Here is a 23333-nt window from a genome sequence, read left to right on the forward strand (position 1 = left end):
ACAGAACGTAGCCTTCTGGGCTGAAAAATGCAGCTCATAAAAACACATTCTTCTGCACATGGTGTTCACAGGCAGACACGGTGACCAGTGCTTTGTTGTGTTCAATGAAAATGTATTAATTCACTCATTCATTCATTTTCTTTTCAGCTTAGTCCTTTTATTAATCTGGGGTCGCCACAGCGGAATGAACCGCCAACTTATCCAGCATTTGTTTTATGCAACGGATACCTTTCCAGCTGCAACCCATCACTGGGAAACACATTATTCACACACACATACACTACAGACAATTTAGCCAACCCAATTCACCTGTACCGCATGTCTTTGGACTGTGGGGGAAACCGGAGCACCAGGAGAAAACCCACGCGAACGCAGGGAGAACATGCAAACTCCACACAGAATACCTACTGACAGCACTACCTACTGTGCCACTGCGTCGCCTTAATATATTAATTATTTTATGATAATGAAGTCTTCTTTGACATTTTAAGCAGAAATGTCACTGTTTTTAATCAGATTTATCTGTAAAACTACAATAAAAGGATAAAATAGTTTGTTTTTAACTTATAAATGCAATTTAAATTTTTTTAGTAAATAAAACTTATGTTTAATAAACAAATGTTACCCTGATTGAAAATATGAGCTCCTTAGTGTTTAGTTGTTTTTCTAGTTAGTATTTTCTAGGGCTGCATGGGCGATTAATCGAAAAGTAATCGAAATCGACATTATGATCTAATTTTTCCAGGTCAATTTTTTCAATAACCTACTGCAGGTGGAGTCATGTGACCCCGCTCTGTTAAGGCTGATTTATACTTCTGCGTCGAATGCATGGGTATGGTCTGGCACAGTCTTTATACAGTCGCACATGCATCTCTCAAAAAATGTAACTACACGCTGACGTTTGCACTATATTGACGATGATTGGAAGCTGCCCCAGAGATGCCTTGAGAAGGCATATTTGCTATTATAATACAATTATTATTTACATTAAAATATTTGTATAGAGAAGATTCAAGAAAAGCACTGTTTAAAATATTAGTTGCAGGATATACAAGTTATTTTATTTAGAAGAGATACTGCTTATTTTCCACATTTAATATGAAAAACTGTTAATTTTGTTTCCAAAAGTGCAAGTTATTTATTTACACTTTTTCATAAGAAAAAAAGTGTTTGTTTTAGACAATGTGTGTGTGTTTTTTTTAATAAATTTTTTAAAAAAGAGTTGAATACACAGTAATGAGTAGAACATTAACAGTATACAGTATTTTTAGGGAAAAAAGAAGGAAGAGAAAAGAAAGATAAATAAATAAATAAAATTTATAAAAATAAAAAACAGCAGTGTGGTCTAATTCAAAACAATATTACAATATCGCGGTGTGTCCTAGGCAACGTGTGTTTTAATTTCAGTTGTTCAACAATGATGTTTAATAAATAATAATAGATAGATAGTGTGTGTTTCCTTCAATTATTTTTAAATCAGGTAATGCACCCTTCATTCAAAAATCCCTCACTTGTAATATGTGAGCATATTTACTGTACAAAACTTATCAGTGAACTATGATAAGTAAAAAAAATAACGTAAATAAAATAATCATTCATTAATTATAGTCAAGTTAAAATGTTCAATTGATTGAGATTTAGATTTTAGGCCAAATTGCACAGCCCTAGTATTTTCCCTTTTTTCCATCAAACAAATAAGCATGGTTATTCTGCATTATGAACGTAAAATTCATTTTTTTTCCCAGAAAATGTTAGTTATGCCATTTTTTTTTTTGTTTCAAGCACAAATCAAATAAAATGTAATAATAAAACCATCTGTTGTAATACAGTTAAAGACCCCTGAATTTTTAGCCTGTTTATTTTATCCCCAATTTCTGTATAATGGAGAGAAGATTTTTTCAACACATTTCTAAACATAATAGTTTTATTAAGTCATTTCTAATAACTGATTTATTTTATCTTTGCCATGATGACAGTAAATAATATTTTACTAGATATTTTTCAAGACACTTCTATACAGCTTAAAGTGACATTTAAATGCTTAACTGGGTTAATTAGGTAACTGTAGGTAATTGTATAATGATGGGTTGTTCTGTAGACTATCAAAAAAATCTAGCTTAAAGGGGCTAATAATTTTTACCTTAAAAATTACCTTAATTTTTTTACCTTAAAAAAAATCAAAGGGGGGCTAATAACTCTGACTTCAACTGTATATACAGTAATGAGCAACAATAAAACTGGTTAAGAAATGCAAATTTTAGGTGATATTTTAAAATAAAAATATGCATGAAATGTATTTTGTTATCCAATTGTTGCTGCTGTTTTTGTTTTCAACATACATTTATGGAACTAGTAAATTTTAAAAATAAGAAAAAATCTAATTCATTATCAATGTTGTTTTAAAACATACACGTTATCTTCACTGGAAAAAAAATAAACAGTGGTTAAGACACAGATTTCAGGTTACATTTACAAGTGTAATACATTAAATATTTATTTTTTGTTTCAAACATAAATATAATCAAATGTAGTGATATTTATGCTTAAAGTAAGAAAAACATAATGATGTATGTTGTTCATTACATAAAATGTATTTATTTTTACTGGATAACGACATTTGTTCTATAGGCTTTAGAACTGAGAAATATATCAGAGACACTTTTAGCCTATATATTATTTCCAAATATTACTTATAGACAACTTTTAAACAACTTTATAATAACACTGAGGTAAAGTTGGTTTTATATTCGCATATTTGGACTTTCACCTACCAAATATACTTTCAGAAAAGTATTCCTGCGAAATTCTAAATAGGAAAATCATATTAGCAGTCAATATCTGTCGAAGTACAGCATTGTTCACATACAATTAAATAGTGCTAATGCTGGTTTGAAGTCATACTTGCATGCGATTTCACCCCCAATATTCAAAGTAGCATGTCACAAGTTGTCACTGGTCAAAAAAAGAACGAATGTGCTATTATAAACCAACTTTACCCAAACTATAATAACCTCCGACCAAAAACAGATGACTAAACATCGTTTTTACTCTAGAGATCACATCACATCACTTTCAGCTCAAAAATCCCTCCACGAATACTACGACTTGAGATATATGACAGGATGTGGATGTACACCAATTCAGTTTTCCTCTGTGAAATCATGACCAAAATTTAATATTTTGCTTTCGGTACAACACAAAAGTAAGTTATTTAATAAACATACCATAATTTGCTTACATACAAAAATAGACGTCTCCAAAACTAACTTTCAACAAACACACAAATAATACTCCTACCAGAAAGGGATTCTCCTCAATAAACACTTCGCGGACTCGAGACACTTTACTTACTTGTCAGTAAATCCCTCCGCAAATACTACGACATGTGAATGATGACAGGATAATAACGATGCGCACGCTGTTGCTGTTTTCCTCAGTAATCTGTTCTCAGAAAATTACGGAATCCCAATGGAACTGCAGGAATGTCCAAACTCGAAAAGCGGAGCGCGAAAACACATTTCCAAACGGCAGTTACATAATAAGCAGACTGAAACTTCCCTCCCCAATCCTCTCTCCTCTTCTCTCAGACATCCATAAACAAGCAACATCTATCACTATAAACAAAAACGGCCGACAATTTAACCCTGTCGTTAACGGTTTACTATAGTTACAATGTATCTTATTAGTCCCAAAATAGAAGCTTTTCCATAAGCAGTTCAAAAAGACTGACTATTGATTTAACCCTGTCATTAACGGTTTACTAAAGATACAATGTATCGTTTCGTTCCAAAAATAGAAGCAGTTCCATGACATTCTTTTTATTTTACATCTCACCTTAGCGCAAAGTGTGGTGCTCATTGCTAAAGAATGACACCTTAATCCCATATTTGAAAGTGGTTGAAATAACCTCAGCTGACAATAACCTCTACAATCTCCTCATGATGAGACTTTCTGTGGTTTGAGGCAGTTTGTATTTCACAAGAACGATTTTTTTTTCTTCTTCGCGGAGCCTGTCTGTTATTCTCTGCTACAATGTTGTAGTGTCTCATAATGACGTCGTTTCTTTCTATATTTTCTCCCCTCCCCCTCTAACTTGGCAACTTCATCATAGCAAAAGGCCTGTTATTGTACGCCAAACGCGTTTGTTTAGACAGTTCAGCAATACCAAAATGAAGCCAGTGCTTTCATTCAGGTCATTGTTTTATTGCTTGTGTCAGTCTCCGAGTGGCTCGGCTTGAGAATAGAGCGTTTTATTTGATTTAGTTAAACTGATATTTTAAAAGTTTATTGAATGTTGAGATTTTAAAAAATGTTATAGCCGAACAATCACATTTACTCTATGACTGGCTCTTGTCACAACTCAAATATACACAAAAATTCTTGCTGCCACAAACTATTTAATTAAATCAAATTATGTTTTCTAGTCATCTCAACTTACATCAATCAAACTGACTAAAAAAATAAATTATTAATTTCTTTTCTGCTTAGTTTCTTTATTAATCATGGATCTCCACAGCAGAATGAACCGCCAACTTCTCCAGCATATGTTTTTTACGCCCTTCCAGCCGCAACCCAACACCATACACTCTTGCATTCACACACTACAGGCAATTTAGCTTATTAAATTCACCTATAGCGCATGCCTTTGGACTGTGGGGGAAACCGGAACTGAACATGGGGAGAACATGCAAACTCCACACAGAAATGCCAACTGACCCAGCCTCAGCCTGACTAAAAATATTAAGTTAAACTGTGTGTAACTTAAAAAATGTAGTTGAAACCTGATTAACGTATTTAAATAATTTAAAGCAATATGCAAATATTTGTTCTCTTGACTTTGTCATACATTTTTTTTGCAGTGTAGTTTGGTTGCAGTGAAAGCTTTCATTCATCCAATTGAAAAAACTAGACTAATGGTTCACATCTAAATTTTACCACTTGACCCAGTGAACAATAAATAATTTGCCTTAAACAATATTTTATATTTCCATGAGAACAATTTTATAAAACCTGGTACATAGCATATTTGTCTTGTTTAATATAGTCAATTATTTTAAATTCTCTTTTTGTTCTAAACAAGAAGATATAGCTTTAATCAGACAATAAGTCCCATAAAGTGTTCATTCATCCAAATAAATAAAAAAATAGGGTAATGGTTTCACATCTTAATTTGATCACTTGAGCTAAGTAAAAATAAATAATTAAACAATATTTTAATTAATAAGTCCATGAAAGTACAAAGACTATTGAGCTTCTGTTTCAAGAGTTCTCACTTAGATATGCTTGGCGTATAAAGCAGGTTTGGCTGCTGTCCCGGGAGAGAACCCTGAGCTCTGAGATATTTAAGCCCAGGGCTCCCACCCGGTCGATAAGCATATCAGGAGATCCGAGATCAGGTAGGTCTCGAGAGCTACCCCTTTAGAAAAGAGAGGAAAAGGAGGAGATGGGGTGGAAGGGGGGATTCTTACAAACGAAGATAGAGCAGTAGGGAGAAAATGATCCATTTATAGTAAACTAGGATCACTCTGATTGGATTATTACTGATTACGTGGCCAGACGTGCTCAATCATATCACGTGCTCCTCTCGAAATTAGTTTCTGAAACTTCACTTATGTATATATATATGTATATATATGTAATATATGTAATATATGTACTGGCCTGTGTGGATAACTTGATAATTTTACATTGGTCAAAACAAATATTTATTAGTTGAGCTCTTAATCAAAAATATGTTTTGAGCTTAAAATATATTTATTGAAAAATAAAATAAAATAATATTAAACTGAAATGAAAGATCCATTTTTAATTGAATAAAGTACTGCTTGAAAGTCTTGTAGAAGGTATTAATCAGGAAATGAAAATATAGTCACTACTCTGTCACTTACTCAACCTCAAGCGAGTTTCCTTTTTCTGTTGAACACAAATAATATTTTGAAGAATGTTAGAAACATAATCTATATATGTATTTGTATTTTATATTTATACTTCCATAGTAGGATAATAAATGCTATAGAGACAGTCATTGATTACTGGTTTTCAGCATTTTTCAAAATAACTTCTTTTGTGTTCAAGAGAAGAAAGAAACAGACAAGTTTGTGACAACAAGTGAAGGATGAGCAATCAATGACAGAATTTATCAATCCTTTAAAAGGAGAGATCTTGAAGGGAAAATTAGGTCATTGCAGACAGGAGCAATGCAATATCTCAGCAATTTCTTGGGTAGTTACTTAATTCTGAGGATATGAATATGAGTCATGAGGCTTTCAACACTAATGCAGTTTTAACTGGTCTTAGGGAACTGCAGCCAGCTGACCTGCTCAGTCAATATGAACATCATACAATGACTAGGGTAAACAAAGATTTCTAAAAAAAAAAAGATTTCATAAGAGCATTTGAGATTTAAGATTTTTAACCCTTTAACTGCCTGCTCTACCAAATTGTTGACCATATTTTTGACTGTTTTAAATAATGACTGTTAAAGTCATTTAAAGCATGACTGTTTTAAATAATAATTAAAGTCAAACAAACACTATCCTATTGCACTGCTACACTTGATTTTGGTTTCATTGTGAAAAAAAATAAATAAATAAAAAATAAGAAAATGTGTTAAATGAGAATCTGGAATATTTTTATGGCATACTTCAAAAAATGATTTAGTATTCAAAAAATGTTTTATTTGGAATATATTTTAAATAAATTCATCTTACACTTCATATTTTATGATTTTGTATTAATTCCGGTACTTTTACCATAAACCGACATATCAACCATTTGGTAAAGGTTGATATGTTAGTAATTATGAGATGTGCTGAAAAAAAATGCATTGTGTGTGTTAACTAGCAACATTAGGAGTTAAGAAATGCAATCCAATTTTTTTTCTTGGTGAGGCAGTTAAAGGGATAATGTGGATAGCGTTGTTTATTTAAATATTAGTATTGATATAGGTGAAGTAACACAATTTTATCCACACACAGTGTCTTTAAATAACATTTTCATGATTTAATTTGCGAATATAATGCATTATTAAAAAAAGTTTTATTTTTGCTTTCACAAGGATTATTGGGTACTAACAGCACTGAGAAACGTGAGGCCAGTACTAGTACGCCCAGAGGATCTAATTGGTTCAATTGTTATATTGTATTGTATTCCTCTGGTCCTGTGCTGTGGTGGGTGGGATTAGGAGGATTTAGAAGCTCTCATTTTTTAATTCATAATTTACACTTTATATAAAAGGTTTGGATCATTAAAATGTTATTCATTCATTCATACATTCATTCGTTTTCTTTTCGGCTTAGTCCCTTTTTTTAATCCGGGGTCGCCACAGCGAAATGAACCGCCAACTTAAGCGTACTGCACTAGCAAATATTAAAATATAATCACAAATATGGCTAATTAACGGTACAGAGTAAGTTTGTGAACTTGTTTTTTTAATTGTGAATTTATTGTATTTATTTTTTACATTAAGAAGATAAAGGTTTCACTTAAATATATATTTTTAACATGCAGTTTATTTACAAAATAAAAAATAAAATAAAAAAATCTGCACTGTAAATATATATATCTATAGAGAAAGAGAATGTTTCGAGTTTCAATGCTTGGGCCCTATACCTGGAATTGCCCCCAAATCACAAAGTTGGTCCCTGTTTGTGGAAAAGAAACATTCCACTGATGTTAAAGCTTCTTAATGGAATCATACATACATCATATTCATTGAGCATATTCATTCAGTGAGCATGTGGGAAAAAAAGACTAAATCTTTTCACATGTCTGATACTAACGATTTAATGTTAAATGAATATGTGTACATAAATAAAAATATAGGTTTTATTTGTCATGAATCTTGTTCCAGAGCCAAACAGCACTTTATAGTAGCTCATATTGTGTAGTACCGTAGCCAGGGGGGGATCGGGTGGTTCGAAAGACCAATCCCTCATTGACAATAGTTCCAGAATTTGTACCATACATAACTAATCGAAGAAGGCTTTAAGACCAAGAAGTAACTAGTAAAGTCACCTTTCACTACTGACCTCCTGTATTGTGTTAGATAGAGAAAACATTTTACAAGTAACTTTTATTCTAAATCTTGGACCTTATTCTTGAAAAAAAAAGTCCAATAAAAAGGCGTGAAGCACCAAAAGTTCATTTTGAAGCTTATAAAATATAATTTTAATATTAATTAGGCAATTGTTGTTATCCAGGAATTTTCAAATGTATTTTTTACAAGAGAGGCTAGAAGAATCAGGAAGCTCTACATTATTATTATTATTATTATTATTATTATTATTATTATTATTATTATTATTATTATTATTATTATTATGCTTACATTTTTTATTATTCAAGTGGCCAGGGATGGGCAGTATTTATGATACAAGTATTTCAAATGCATATTTCAAATATAAAATAGTATTTTGTCATTTGGATTTGATGGGGTTTAGGAAAATGGATTATTTTTTTGGATCAAAATACTTTAGTGTCTTGTATTTTTAAAATACTGTAAAATACTTTGTAAGAATTCTACATGATGACACCATAAAAATGCGGGACATCCTGTTTTATGTTGTGTATTGAAGAGAACCACTGCAAAAAAAAAAAAAAAAATTATGGAAATGACTAAGATTGAAGATTTTAGTAGTTTTCAGAAATCATGTTTTTAGAGTAAGTGTTGAAGATTTCAATTGCAAAAAAATCTACATTTCTATAAAAATATGAGCAAAAAATTTAAATAATCTGTTCATATACCACCCTTTTAAAATATAAGACTGTTAACTAAGAGTGTTAATTTTACTGGCCACGCAATGGATACAAACACAACTAAGAGATATAGTGCTATGTTCCAACTCATCATCTGTATTACATGGTTTTTACAGTGATTAGAGAGATCAAGAGATCTTCAAGACAGGACTTTCTGTATGAAATTTGTACAAAATGTATACTAAAATCAAAGAGAAACAAAGGTTTATGTATACCGACTCATGTACAGGAGTCGAGGTGAATGAGTTGGCTATTAAACTTGCTCAAAGAAAAATGTTATCAATCATTGTTTATTTTACTAAGTCACTTTAACGGTGAAGGGATTGATCAAATAGCCTTATTGATGAAAAGTTTGCGAAGAAATGTCATGCTCCCTTGTGAAAGTATTTTGTAGTGTTTTTTAAAATACAAAATACAGTATTTTATTTTGATACTTGATTTGATACTGTAGTTTATTTTGATACAAGTAAAATTGAGATATTTGGTATTTTATTTTAAAATACCTTTCAATGCATTTTTGCCCATGCACTGTAAAAATGCAGGGTTCCACACAATTTATTCATGTTGTCCCAACACAAATCAATTAAGTTAACTTAACACTTTTAACAAATTTATGTGGATTGAACATAAAAAATTAAGTTGTCCCAATGAAATCTCAAGAATTGTGTTGTTTTGGCTCATTTTAAATAAATAGTTTGAACAAGCAAAAAATAAATAAATAAATAAAAAGTTGAATGTGCTGACCAGCATGTTATTTGCCTAATAAAGTACAATTTACTTTGCTTTAATAGGCAGTTTTTAATTTAAAGCCTTAACAGATTCATTTTCCCCCTAATGATTTATGATGTGATAAATTTGTTTAAAAAAAATATACATATAAATAAGTATATATATATTTTTAAATATTTTTTATTCAAAATTTTTAGAAAATGTTTTTGGCACATCAAAAAGTATAATTATGATGACCCCTGACAAGCTAATCCAGCTAAAAATAGTGCTTTAAATGTCACCAAAATGCAGTATTTAAACCTCATAGTTACATAGAAAAAGAGGTGAATAACTACAAAGAGGTCCACTTTTTGAGAAAAAAGAACCACCCCTTTCACCAGGTTATCTATCTGAAGCATGTTTAAGTAGTCGTCGGATGCATTCGAAGCCTAATGATTTCGGCATACGACATTTAATCAATGCAGTTGGTGAAACTGATATTCAAGAAGCAAACGTACTTTTTTTTTTTTTTTTTTTTAGAAGCAAACGTACTCTCTCGAGCACGTCTCTGCGCAGCGCGTGACACAGCGCCCAAACCACACAGCCATGGCAACAAGAAACAATTGCACTTGACTAAAGTTTTTACTTCTCACACTGGTTAGTTTAAAGCGCGTGAAGTCTAATGCCTCCCAAAAAGAATGGAAAAAAGACCAGAGATCAAGCAGTTAAGACGGAGAGTATGGAGACAGAGCAGAAAAACGCCGAAGAATTAACGGAGAGTGACAAAAAGTTTTATCGGGCTCAGATACGCGATTTGGAGGAACGACTGGAAAGGTCAGTTATCATAACCACCGGTTGTTCATGTTACCTTGTTGTATATGTTACATAAAAGTTTTAAGTCAAATGTTTTCAATGAGAATACATCTGAAAGCAAAACTACCCATAAACAAAATTGCACTACTGCACATTTATAACCTATATCCATATATCTAGTCAGTTATCATAACCACCGGTTGTTCATGTTACCCTATTGTTTATGTTACACAAAAGTTTTTACTCAAAGGTTTACAGTGAGAATACATCTAAAAGCAAAACTACCCATAAACAAAATTGCACTACTGCACATTTATAACCTATATCCATATATCTAGTCAGTTATCATAACCACCGGTTGTTCATGTTACCCTATTGTTTATGTTACACAAAAGTTTTTACTCAAAGGTTTACAGTGAGAATACATCTGAAAGCAAAACTACCCATAAACAAAATTGCACTACTGCACATTTATAACCTATATCCATAACCAAAAACAGTGTAAATATGCTCAGGAAACACTCACCTCATGATGTGACAAACTTGAATGAAGTTTCAGTATTTTTTCAAATAAAAGCTATGGTCTAGCAAGTTATCATAACCACTGGTTGTTCATGTTACCTGGTTGTTCATATTATATATATATATATATATATATATATATATATATATATATATATATATATATATATATATATATATACCAGTTTTTACTCAGAGGTTTTCAAGACCGTCAAGAGAATATATCTGAAAGCAAAACTGCCCATAAACAAAACGTAACGCAATGGGAACATTCTCAGGAAAACACTCACCTCATGATGTCGATTGGACAAACTTGAATGAAGTATATATTTTAAATAAAAGTTATGCTATCATTATTGAATCTTTAGAATTCAGCATAACAGTAGCTTAATTATATTTAGGTTATTCGTAGCTCATATCGGTGCCTTTGAGGAAACTAATATGAAATAGACTTTGGATTATATCTGGTGTTAATAATTAACCAGGCAACATACTTCACCAAATATGTCATCATAGCCTCAACAGGAAACACTTGCCTAATACAAGAATCGTGGCCTTGTCTTTTTTCCTCACAGATACCAGCATAAATGTGATGAATTGGAGGTTCAAGAAAAGGACTTGTCCGCTAAGATCAATAATGTGGAGAAAGAGAAGAAAGACATCGTTCTGTTCCTAAAACGCACACTGGCTAAGAAAGAGGATGAGCTGAATGATCTGGCGGAAACATTATCAAGGCACCAGCAAGCCCAAGAGGCAGAGAGAGAGTCATTTGAGTTACAGCTGAGCGTGCTTAGACGAGAACTCCAGGAAAATAAGGAAAAATACACATCTGAGAATATGACACTTGGTACAAGATTGTCCACAGTTACATATCTGTATATATACACAGTACAATATAAACACTGAATGAAAGTAAAGCGTATTAGTTGACATTAAAGAGAGAAAAAATATACTCAAATATTTGATCATACTGAAGTTGTTCCAAACATTTCAGTTTCTTTTTTTCTGTCGAACACAAAAGATATTTTGAAGAGTGTTGGAAATAGACGCTGACATCCATAGTAGGAAAAACAAATACTATGAAAGTCAAAAGCTACTGATTTCTGGCAATTTTATGTACAAAAACATATATGTAATCACATTCTTCAAAATATCTTCTTTCATGTTCAATATAAAAGGGAACTCAAACAGGTTTACGTAAATGATGATAGGATTTTCATTTTGGAGTGAACTACACTTTACACTCTAAATGTCAGACTGAATTTTCAGATTGCTTATTAAAATGTGTTTACCTTTTTGTGTTCAGCCGGTAAACTGGCATCCTTGGAGGAGTTTTCTACGCAGAGAGAGACGCTTATGGCAGAACGCAGGTCTTTGGAAGAGCAGCTTCGAAAGCAAAAAGAGGAACATCAAGCTGAAATCTATAATCTGGAGAAAAAAGCTGTGTTGGACAATGACAGGTGAGCATGTTCATATCACATACTGGAGCTATTGGTGTGCTCCGCAGATGAGTGGGCTTGACAAACCACCTGTAGGACGTACTTCCTTATCTCGTGATTTCAACAAGTTTCTGAAAACTACTTGCAATTTTTTGTGTTCTTCGCACAGGTGAGTGGGCTTGACAAACCACCTGTACGACACACTTTCTCTCCATATGCATTGATTAGACTTGTATATTTAATAACGTATCCAACTGCTCAATCAGCCAATCACATGGCAGCAACTCAATGCATTTAGGCATGTAGACATGGTCAAGACGATCTGCTGCAGTTCAAACTAAGCATCAGAATGGGGAAGAAAGGTGATTTAAGTGATTTTGAACGTCGCATGGTTGTTGGTGCCAGACGGGCTAGTCTGCGTATTTCAGAAACTACTGATCAACTGGGATTTTCACGCACAACCATATCTAAGGTTTACAGAGAAAATCGTCCGAAAAGGAGAAAATATCCAGTGAGCGGCAGTTCTGTGGGCGCAAATGCCTTGTTGGTAGAGTTTAGAGGAGAATGGCCAGGCTGATTCAAGCAGATATAAAGGCAATAGTAACTCAAATAGCCACTTGTTACAACCGAGGTCTGCAGAAGAGCATCTCTGAATGCACAACACGTCGAACCTTGAGGCGGATGAGCTACAGCAGCAGAAGACCACACCGGGTGCCACTCCTGTCAGCTAATAACAGGAAACTGAGGCTACAATTCGGACAGGCTCACACGCCATGTCATAAAGCGTGAATCATCTCAGACTGGTTTCTTGAACATGACAATGAGTTCACTGTACTCAAATGGCCTCCACAGTCACCAGACCTCAATCCAAGAACACCTTTAGGATGTGGTGGAGCAGGAGATTCGCATCATGGATTTGCAGCCGACAAGTCTGCAGCAACTGTGTGATGCTATCATGTCAATATGGACCAAAATCTCAGGAATATTTCCAGTATCTTGTTGAATCTATGCTATGAAGGATTAAGGCAGTTCTGTAGGCAAAAGGGGATCCAACCAAGTACTAATAAGGTGTATCTAATAAAGTGGCCGGTGAGTTTATATATATAGAGAGGGCTTATTTTATGATTTGAAGTGCTTCTTTTATCCTCACTTGTAAGTCGCTTTAGATAAAAGCATCTGCTAAATCCGTAAATGCAAATGCATCAGATATCAAAGCTGTGGGTAGTGTTTTCATATACAAAAAATTGTCACAATACAAATATGTCCACAATTAATATAGTCAATTATTCAACCCAGGACTTTATAAATTACATACATGTCAAATGAGAGACAGCTTTCCATTCATGATCATTTTCAATGAATGGCTGCAATGTACGGCTTTACAAAGAGGCAGTTGTTCGGTAAACAAGTGGATCTGTTGCTTGGTACAGTATATTTGTATAGTGCTGCATTCAAAAAGAGGTTCTCGTTGTTTATAGTTTAAAATATGTGGGTATTACTGCAATTAACAGTCTAAAATGGTTACACTTGTTTTATAATTGCACTTTACAGTGTAATTCTACATTTAAGCGGTAAGTACTTAAGCATAATTTACTGGTACTATTAGTTTGTAAAATGTAACATGGATACTGTAAACTGTAAAATCCATGTGTCAACAAAATTAGGGTAATGGTACAATAAGGGGGTGGCATGGTAGCTCAGTGGTTATCACTGCGGTTATCACTCACAAAAAGAAGGTCGCTAGTTTGAGTTCGGGCTATACCAGTTGCCGTTTATGAGTGCGTGTGTGGATGCAAGAGTGTATGGGTGTTTCCCAGTACTAGGCATGAGCCACGTAAAACATATGCCGGGATAGTTGGTGGTTCATTCCGCTGTGGTGACTCTGATTAATAAGGGACTAAGCTGAAGGAAAATGAATGAATAAATGTTACAATAAGATCTGAATAGTGGAGGCATTAACTGACACAAACTAACAATGACCAATGCTTTTTTACAGTATTTAAACATGTCTGTTAATTAAATGTTAAACTTTTTAAATTGGAATATTTAAATTTATTGAGTGTAATATTGATCAACACAATATTTGATTTAAAGATGTATTTATATATGTGCTGATAACAACAACAACAACAAAAACATTTGATCTTTTATTTTAACTAATGTTAACCTTCTATGAAAGATAACATGTCTCATTATCAAATTAAATTTATAAAAGGGATTTTATAGACATAGAAGGCATCTTAAATGTCTACTTTAATGTTTCAAAATACATTTAAATATAGGTTAAATAATGTCCCATTGTCATTCAGTGAAACATATATTTTTGTAAAAATAAAACTACATACTTATTCTGTACTTTAAATAGAATATATATAAAAGAATAAGTGATCAATCATAGAAATTTTTATAATATTTTAAATGATTAAAAACTTCTTGTTGACAAATGGGTGAAATCTAGTGGTTTAAAGGATAGTGGCAAAGTATGAAGATTGAATTTTTTTAGCAATGATAAGTCATGGTGTAATGGAGAGATGCTGGAAAGGTTGGGGATCCACATGCAGTTTATTAAAGAGAAGTAGGGCAGGCTATGGTCAGAACAGGAGCAAACAGGAGCAAAAAGTATTCCAAAATACCCACATAGGCTCATTCTGAAAACGTAGCTCTATATACATTTCTGGAGTTTGCTGAATTTCATCTTTAAAACGAATGCTACGGTGTTATGACACCATACTTTTTGCACTTACCAGCTGACCGCTTACCTCCATATGAATGGCTTTCCCGCTGTTACCAGTTTTTCCAGTTATCTAGGCGAACCCAGAGAGCAGTTGACCATGATGATGGGGTTTGAGCCCAGCGCAGAACGGTTCCAGAAATCAGGGAAGACAAAAACAGAAGCCAGAAAAAAATTAACAAGTAAATAACAGGGTGAGAATGTGGTAGCTTTTCTTTTTCTGGTTTTCTTTAAAAAAAACTGTCGGTTAGGTTTTGGGAATGTGGGTGGGCGGGTCAATCGTGCTATTGAAAACACTATTGGTTGGGTTTAGGGAAAGTGGAGGGTGGGTCAGTCGATCGGTCGGTCAGTCGGTCAGTCGACAGCAGCCTCTGGTAGATTTAAGCGAGAACGGCAGGCTCGAATGGCACTGGCGAGAGAAATTTGAGATCTAAAAAAGCGTACACAGCAGCCTCTGGTGGATTCGTGAAAACAAAAACTGAAAAAAAAAACATAGCTCCTGGGAAATATTTGGTGCTCTGCAGAAATGTATATAGCGGTACATTTTCAGAATGAGTCCGGGTTGCAAAATACGTAGTCAGACAAATAGTCAGGCTAGATGGCAAAGAATCAAAAGACAAGGATCAGAACACAACAAGACAAACAGGAAAAAACGCTTGGTAAAGTTTGTGGGAGCAACAAGACTCAGCATTGTGTATGGAAAGTGAGTGGTTTAAATAGTCCAGATAATCAATAATCATGAGTTTCAGCTGTGTGTGTGTGTATGGTGAGTGTGTCCAAATGACTGTCAGCTGTGAGAGGACTAATGAGTGCAAAACGTTCTGGGAGTTGTAGTTTGGTTCAGTGGCCGAATTGTAGTTCTCCAGCGAGCTGCAACTGCTCGATCGCTGGAGATCATAACACATGGATTGATTCTTGCTCTAAATATGCCTGACGAGGTATGTTGGTTTATAGAGTCACATCGAATAACAATGGGTGAAACTAAATATATTTAAAAGAACATAAATATTACATTTTATTTATTTGACCTCATTTGTTGCTACAGGCTCAAGAAAGAAATGCTACAACATGTTGCAGCAGTAGCAGCTGAATTTCGCCGGGTTTCAGACCAGAAGATGCCCGAGACGACACTGAGGGCCATGCAGGAGAATCTCTCAGTGACGGCACAACTACAGCAGCTCTCAGAGAAAACCAAAGAGCTGCTGAAGGAGAACGATGCCCTACGAGCAAGAGAAAGGGAACTCAAAAGAGAGAACAGCATTACAGAACCACTGCTGCACGAAATAACCAAGAAGAGTGTTGCCAATCAAAAGGTTGCCAATTTATACTTTATACAATCTTTAATTTCGTGCATTTGATTAAAGGTGGGGACTGTTGCCATCTCTGTTTGAATATCATATTGCAGGTAATTTTGGGAATTGTATTTTTTTGCAATTTGTCAACACATATTTCTAGATATGTGCCCAGGGCTACATTTTTGAGAACCGAGAAATATGTACCCAGAGATAGGTGTGCTTTTTTCAGTTTTTGTTTTCACAAATCCACGTGTATATTTTTGACAATCACAATTACGTGAATGGGGCACATTTATGGGATCAAACTCCCGCCTAAAATATAGCGGTCGTGGATAGAAAAATAATAAGCGTAAATCTAAAGTTTGACATTGTGTGTAAAATTATAACGTGCAAAAGTGAAAACTAAATGCACAATAATAAACAACAAGGTCGCGTACTGAAAGATAATGAGCGTGAATCAAAAATTAAAACGCATAAAATTAAGTCAAAGTCTTTCGCCAGGTGGTCCTTCAGTTGACAGAAAAGTGCAAGCAAATGCAATCTGAAGTGGAGAAATGCACCAAACTGAAACAGGATCACCAAGAGCTGCTGGACATTCACTCTGCAGTTTGCACAGAGATTGAGGATCTCAGGTTGAACTTCTTCTCAACGACACTAAAACAGTCCTTAAGTGCACCCAATCATGCATTTTAAAAGCATTACTCCCACTGTATTACAGAAAGAAACATGCAGCGGTTACAGAAGACCTGAACCAAGCCAAAGCTGAAGCCAAGAGACAGAAGAAAAAGCTTGAGGAGGAATGCAGAATGAGAGCGCAGATAAACACAGTTCTAGAAGAAGCAGCTGTAGCTTTGAAGGAGGCCTTGAGGGTGAGACTCAACATATTCTGATAGTTTAATCATAGACAAGGAAGTAAACACTGGTTTGGGTACAGGACGTCCCAGAAGAGGAAGACTCTGAGCTGAAGGTCACTGTCAGACGAAATCAGATGATGCAGAAGCTGCTGGCCGTTCTGGACGGAGCTGCAGCTTTCGGAAAAGGACCTGCTCTTACTGACTTCATGACTTGCAGGTATGAGATTAAAAAGACATCAAAAGTACTGATTTATTCAACCCAGGCTCATTCTGAAAACGTACCTCTATATACATTTCTGGAGAGAGCAAAATACGTCCCAGGAGGAATGTTTTTAATAGTTTTTCAAACATTCCATTTGCGCCTGCTGTTCTCACGTAAATCCATCAGAGGCCACTGTTGACTGACTGTTTGACTGACTGACTGACTGACTGACTGACTGACTGACTGACCCACCCTCCTCCTTCCCTAAACCCATTTAATTGTATTGATTGACCCGCCCACCCACTTCTCTATACCCAACCAACAATTTTCAAAAGAAAAAGAAAAGTCCTCTTCTGATTTTTACCTAGTTTTCAGATTTTACCACATTCTAACCCTGTTGTTTACTTGTTTATTTTATTTTTTGGATTCTGTTTTTGTCTTACCTTTTCTGTTTTTGTCTTAACCCCATCATGGTCAGTTCCTATCTGCGTCTCAAGTCTGCCAACGTACATGACGAGCTAACAGAACAAACTGGTAACAGTGGGAAAGCCATCCGAGGTAAGCGGTCAGTTGGGAAGCGCGAAAAGGAACAGCGTCATACCGCCCCGTATCGTTCGTTTTAAAGACGAAATGCAGCCATATGTACTTCTGGCTACATAATTTGCGAACTCCAGAAACGTATATAAGACTACGTTTTCAGAATGAGCCTATTTATGAGATCTAAGACAAAAAAATCTGATAACAGGTACATTTATGTTCAGTCATGGATGTCAGTAATCTAATCGTTGACCTTATTCTGAATAAGGAAATATTATGATTAGGATTGTTTTAGACAACACAGGCTCATTGTGGAAATGTACCGCTGTATACATTTCTGGAGAATGCAAATTATGTAGCCAAAGCTATGTATGGCTGCATTGCGTCTTTAAAACGAATGCTATGGAGCGGTATGATGGCGCCGACGGCTTCTGTTTGTTTTCAAGCTGCCAGCTTTACCTCCCTGTGGATGGCTTTTCCGCTGTTACCAGTATGCTCAGTAGCTCGCCATGTAGGTAGGTTGGGTTTAGTGAAGGGGGTGTTCGGGTCAATCAGTGCTTATGAAAACACTATCGATTGGGTGTAGGGAAGGGGTGGGTGAGTGGAATCGGTCGGTTAGTCAGTCGATTGGTCAGTCGACAGCGGCTTCTGGTGGATTTACGCGAGAACAGCAGGTGCAAATGGCACACGTGAGAACTGAAAAAAGCATAAACAGCGGCCTCTGGTGGATTTGCGAAAAGAAAAACTGCAAAAAAAAACTCCTGGGATGTATTTCATGATCTTCAGAAATGTATATAAGGGGTATGTATCAATAATTAGCCTGGGTTGGTTTTGGAAGATTCGGTGACACTTTATAATAACTACACACTATGAATCATTTAATAAGTACTAGCAAATGGTTAATTCATTATTTGTTAAGCATTAACTTAATAAAGGTTAGAGCACAGTTTATAAATACAACTACACATGCTGTACTCTTGACTTACTAGCTCATCTATAATGTGCTTAATGACTGTGTTTTCATACTTTATTAATGATACATTTTTTATTACCGAATAAAGCCCTAAATAAAATATATTTATCTACTATAACATGTAAATTTGGAAATCGAAAGGAATATTCGGTAACAATTTATAATAACTGCACACAAAGAATCATTTATTAAGCACTAGCAAATAGTTTATTCATTATGTGTCAAGCATTAGCTCGACATTAATAGCAGTTTATAAATACAGCTACAAACTCATAAGCACATGTATAATTTGTTTAATGATTGTATTTTCATTCTTTGTTAACGAGTCATTTTTCATTACTAAACGAAGTATTGCAGTATTTAAAAACCAGTTACTGTATTTAAGAGTAGTTGATGGTTTCTTAAGATCATTCGGAATGCGGAAATAAATGATTAATAAACTATTCAAATGAACATTTATAAGTCTTATTATCCAGGCATACGGTAATAGCTACTTTGTATGTTAATAAATGCTTTATTAACTCAACTGCATCCTGTTTTGTGACCTAATCTAAAGCGAGGACTATTCATGCTTTGTAAATCCCTTATAAATGTTCATTTGAATGGTTTATTAATCATTTACTAACGCATTCTGAATAATCTTAAAAAAAAACACCAACTATTCTTAAGTAACTGGTTTGTAAATAATACAGTACTTAATTCAGAAATGAAAAATGAATCATTAATAAAGTATAAAAACACAATCATTAAGCACATTATAGATGTGCTTATAAGTCAGGAATCCAACATTTGTAGCTGTATTTATAAACTGCTTACTAACGTCTATTAATGTCGAGTTAATGCTTAACAAATATTGAATTAACCATTTGCTAATGCTTAACAAATGATTCATAGTGAGTAGTTATTATAAAGTGTTACAGGATATTCTAAAACAATCTTCATAAATAAAATAATAATATTGTATTCAGAACAAGGTCAATGATTAGATTACTGACTCAGCATAAATGTACCCGTTGTCAGATTTTTTTCCAGTTCTATTTTACATGTTATAGTACATAAATATATTTGATTAAATATAAAGACATTTCTGGGCTTTGTTAAACATCACTTGACAAATATTTGAAAAAAGAATACAAATTTTACTGGAGGGCTAATCATTTGGCCTTCAACTGTTTGTGAATAAGATATAACCAGGGTGCAAATTACAGGGGGGTTTTGGGAGATTGACCCCCTGATTAATGCTTGATCCCCTTGAAGGGCATCAAAACAAGCCCTTTAATAGTAAGAAATTTCTTTCTCTGATCTCAGATCTATATCTTAAATATGAGTCATTACAAATGTATAATTTAAATACATTTATCCGCCCTATAACGGTTTACACCATGTTATATGCATAACCACGCTAATCAATACTATGAAAAATATCATTCAACAGTCTCAAACTGGCAGTTCCAGAGCACCGATAGACATCTTAAGTATTCACAAAACGCATTTCTTGTAAAATAGGTGTTTATATCTGCATGTAGCCTAAAAAAAAAGAAAAATTAGACATAATTTCTATAGTTTGAGCTACAGTAACCTTTAAAATAATAACTAAATATCCCTCAGAACACTGAAAATATATACATTTTATTAATAAATCAGACGTAATTTAAATACATTCTTGAATTTGATTAATTGAAGCATGTATTACCAAACTACTACCAAAAAAAGTTAACGCCACCCGATTGTCAATGTACAATTTGCACACTGGATATAATGTACTGATGAATAATTATAAAAAAAATATCAAACAAAACAACTAAAACTTGACCATTTTATTATTTAAAAAATGTCTTTATATTTTAATACATATAGTTATGCACTGTAACATGTAAAAAGAGAATTTGAATGGAATATTGTAAAATAATCAGAATCATAGTATTATTTAGCTCAGACAAGGTCAACGATTAGATTACTGATACCTACTTAAGATATAGCGACCTTTATTTGGAGCGAAATAAATTTGGGGAGTGGCTTTACTTCAGAGATGTGCCACTGCTCACAGCTGATTGGTTGAATTTTGTTTCGTAAATGGGAAAGGAGCATAGATACTGTGACAACAAAGAACGATAAAGCTGAGCTACCTTCTTGTAAAACCCAGGATTGGTGCAAACTAAACTGACTGGCTAGACTGCTAATCTGGCTTCAAGGTGCATGGTACATGTCTTAAAGCCATAGTTCACCCAAAAATTTACATTTTAAATTTTTATTCACCCTTTATTGGTTCCAAATCTTAATGAGTTTCTTTCTTCTGTTAAACAAAAAAGAAGTTATTTTGAAAAATGTTAAAACCTTTGACTTCTAAAGTATATGTTTTTTAAATATGGAAGTCAGTGGTTACCTAGGCCCCTAGAGATTATGCAGCGCCATTGATGCGAGCCTGTGAAGAAATTATGTCAAGGTATCCATTATCCTGGACCAGGCTGTATCTTGAGCTGATGCTGTGGTGGTCATGGAGGAGCGGAGAGCGTGAGACTTCCTGAAAGATTACAGTGACAGACGAGTCTCTGCACTGATCCTGTGGGCCAGCCTGAACATCCTCCGGTGACCTACTCACACCTGCAGTTCTCCACGATGGATGTCCAGCATTCTCCAGCGCTAGACTGCAGCTCTGCACAAGAGGTTTGACCAGAGGAGAAATGGTCGTGCCCAACAGAGCCTGGTTTCTCTCTAGGCTTTTTTTTCCCTTCCCTTCGTCAGTTGGTGGAGTTGCCACTGGCTTGCTTGGTTTGGGACTTGTGGAGCTGCACACCGATGGATTTGCCCTTCAGTGTTTGGTCTTTCAGCAGTGAAAATTAAACCACGCTGAACTGAACTAAACTGAACTTCAACTCTGAAAACTGGACTGAAGCAGGTTCAATTTACTAGAACTCCTATGTTAAGCTGCTTTGACAAGCTACATCATAAAAGCGCTATAGAAATAAACATTACAGGTTTTCAACATTTTTCAAAACATCTTCTTTTGTGTTCAGCAGAAGAAAGAAACTCAAACAGGTTTGCTACTAATGATAAAAATAGTACATCTTGGGTGAACTATCCCTTTAAATCAATTTGTGTTTACTTCGAAAATGACTTCAGCCTCTATTCTCAGTCTTAATCACAGTATTGTCTTAATTGTGTTAATATAAGAATATATAACTGTTAACCTACTAAGACGTATGGTTTAACTCCAGACCAGGTGAACTGCAGAAATCTTCTCCACATCTTTCTCACTATAAGACGGGAGATCAGGGATTGGTTCCTCGCAAAACACACAGCACATCAACAAAGATGGGAAATCTCTCTAGGAGTGCTTACACCAGTCTACAGAAGATAGCATAAAGGAAACATCAACAGTACATCAACAACAGGACAGTACATATACTATGACAATACATATACCAGTCATTCATTAATGTATTGCTTTAAATAGATTCTTGTCGTTTAGAAAGTGAGGAATGACTGAGCTCTCCTATTTGGTGGTGGTTTTTAAATCATGGATATTCTTTAGATTTTCCACGTTATTATGTTGTTTTTATGTCTCGTCACAGGGTGGCGCTGTTGTATCATTGATTTTATGTAGAGATAAAGTGAACGTACGTGGGCCAAAAGAGAATTAAAGTGACTTTATGTGTATTCTCAGTCTGATTGAGCGCTGTCTGAAATTATTCCTAAATTAATACTACACTGAAAAAAGTGTTGCATGCAAAACTGTTGCAAACAATTTTTTTTGTGTTGAATTCAAACAAACAAATTAAATTGAGCAATGTTCAACTTAATTTGTTTGTTTAAATTCAACACAAATTAATTGTTTACAACCACTTAACGTAAAAAAATTTAGTAAATCCAAGGAATCATCTTTAAATAATTTTTTCAGTGTACATGTAAAATGTTTCAGGTTAAACTTGTGATTCAAGCAGAGAAGATTGTGACGCTTTTATTAACTTGATTCGCTCACCATAGTCTCTCCATTGTCGGGTGACAGTGTAGATTTAAACAAAATCTGATTGATTTACACCATTTAATTTCAGCAAGCTTTTAACAATAAAACAAACAAGAAAAGGGTTGCATCAAATTTGAATTGACAATCTCTAAACCAGGGGTGGGCAAACTCTGTCCTGGAGGGCCGGTGTCCTGCACAGTTTAGCTCCAACTTTGATCAAACAAACCTGCTTATAGACAATTAGTGATCTCGGAGACACTGATTAACATGATCAGGTGTGTTTGATTAGAGTTGAAGCTAAACTATGCAGGACACCGACCCTCCAGGACAGAGTTCGCCCACCCCTGCTCCAGTGGTGTAGTCCTAAAAAAAAGGTGGTGTACTATTACATTCGACCCAAATTTTAAATGAAAAAAGGAAAAGAAACGACGAAAGTCAATGTTTCTTTGATTCATTAGCGCTATCATATTCATTAGCTTCATTGATTCATTAGCTTCCATATATATATATATATATATATATATATATATATATATAT

General features: G+C 34.3%; 2 protein-coding genes across 5 annotated transcripts in view; one reads left to right on the forward strand and one right to left on the reverse strand.

Moving 5' to 3' along the window:
• The window catches only part of sh2d3cb (SH2 domain containing 3Cb), a 30024-nt gene extending 18856 nt beyond the window's left edge, over positions 1-11168 (reverse strand). Inside the window, exon 1 of one of the 4 annotated variants that reach the window (XM_056458730.1) lies at positions 3298-3346. Coding sequence is in view for 1 of the 4 variants with exons in the window: in XM_056458728.1 (XP_056314703.1) it covers positions 11091-11095 (5 nt within the window). In the remaining 3 variants the exon portion in view is untranslated. The other 3 variants (XM_056458728.1, XM_056458731.1, XM_056458729.1) reach the window with 3 other exon arrangements.
• Positions 9994-22475, forward strand: cfap157 (cilia and flagella associated protein 157). Its single transcript, XM_056458732.1, has 8 exons — positions 9994-10299; positions 11376-11647; positions 12107-12260; positions 16016-16283; positions 16767-16897; positions 16984-17134; positions 17200-17336; positions 22047-22475. The coding sequence occupies exons 1-8, from the start codon at positions 10148-10150 to the stop codon at positions 22192-22194; spliced, it is 1413 nt and encodes a 470-aa protein (XP_056314707.1). The 5' UTR covers positions 9994-10147; the 3' UTR covers positions 22195-22475.
• The last annotated feature ends 858 nt before the right edge of the window (positions 22476-23333 follow it).

The sequence above is a fragment of the Danio aesculapii genome, chromosome 5 (genome assembly GCF_903798145.1).
Source record: "Danio aesculapii chromosome 5, fDanAes4.1, whole genome shotgun sequence".
In the NCBI taxonomy this organism is placed as follows: Eukaryota; Metazoa; Chordata; class Actinopteri; order Cypriniformes; family Danionidae; genus Danio; species Danio aesculapii.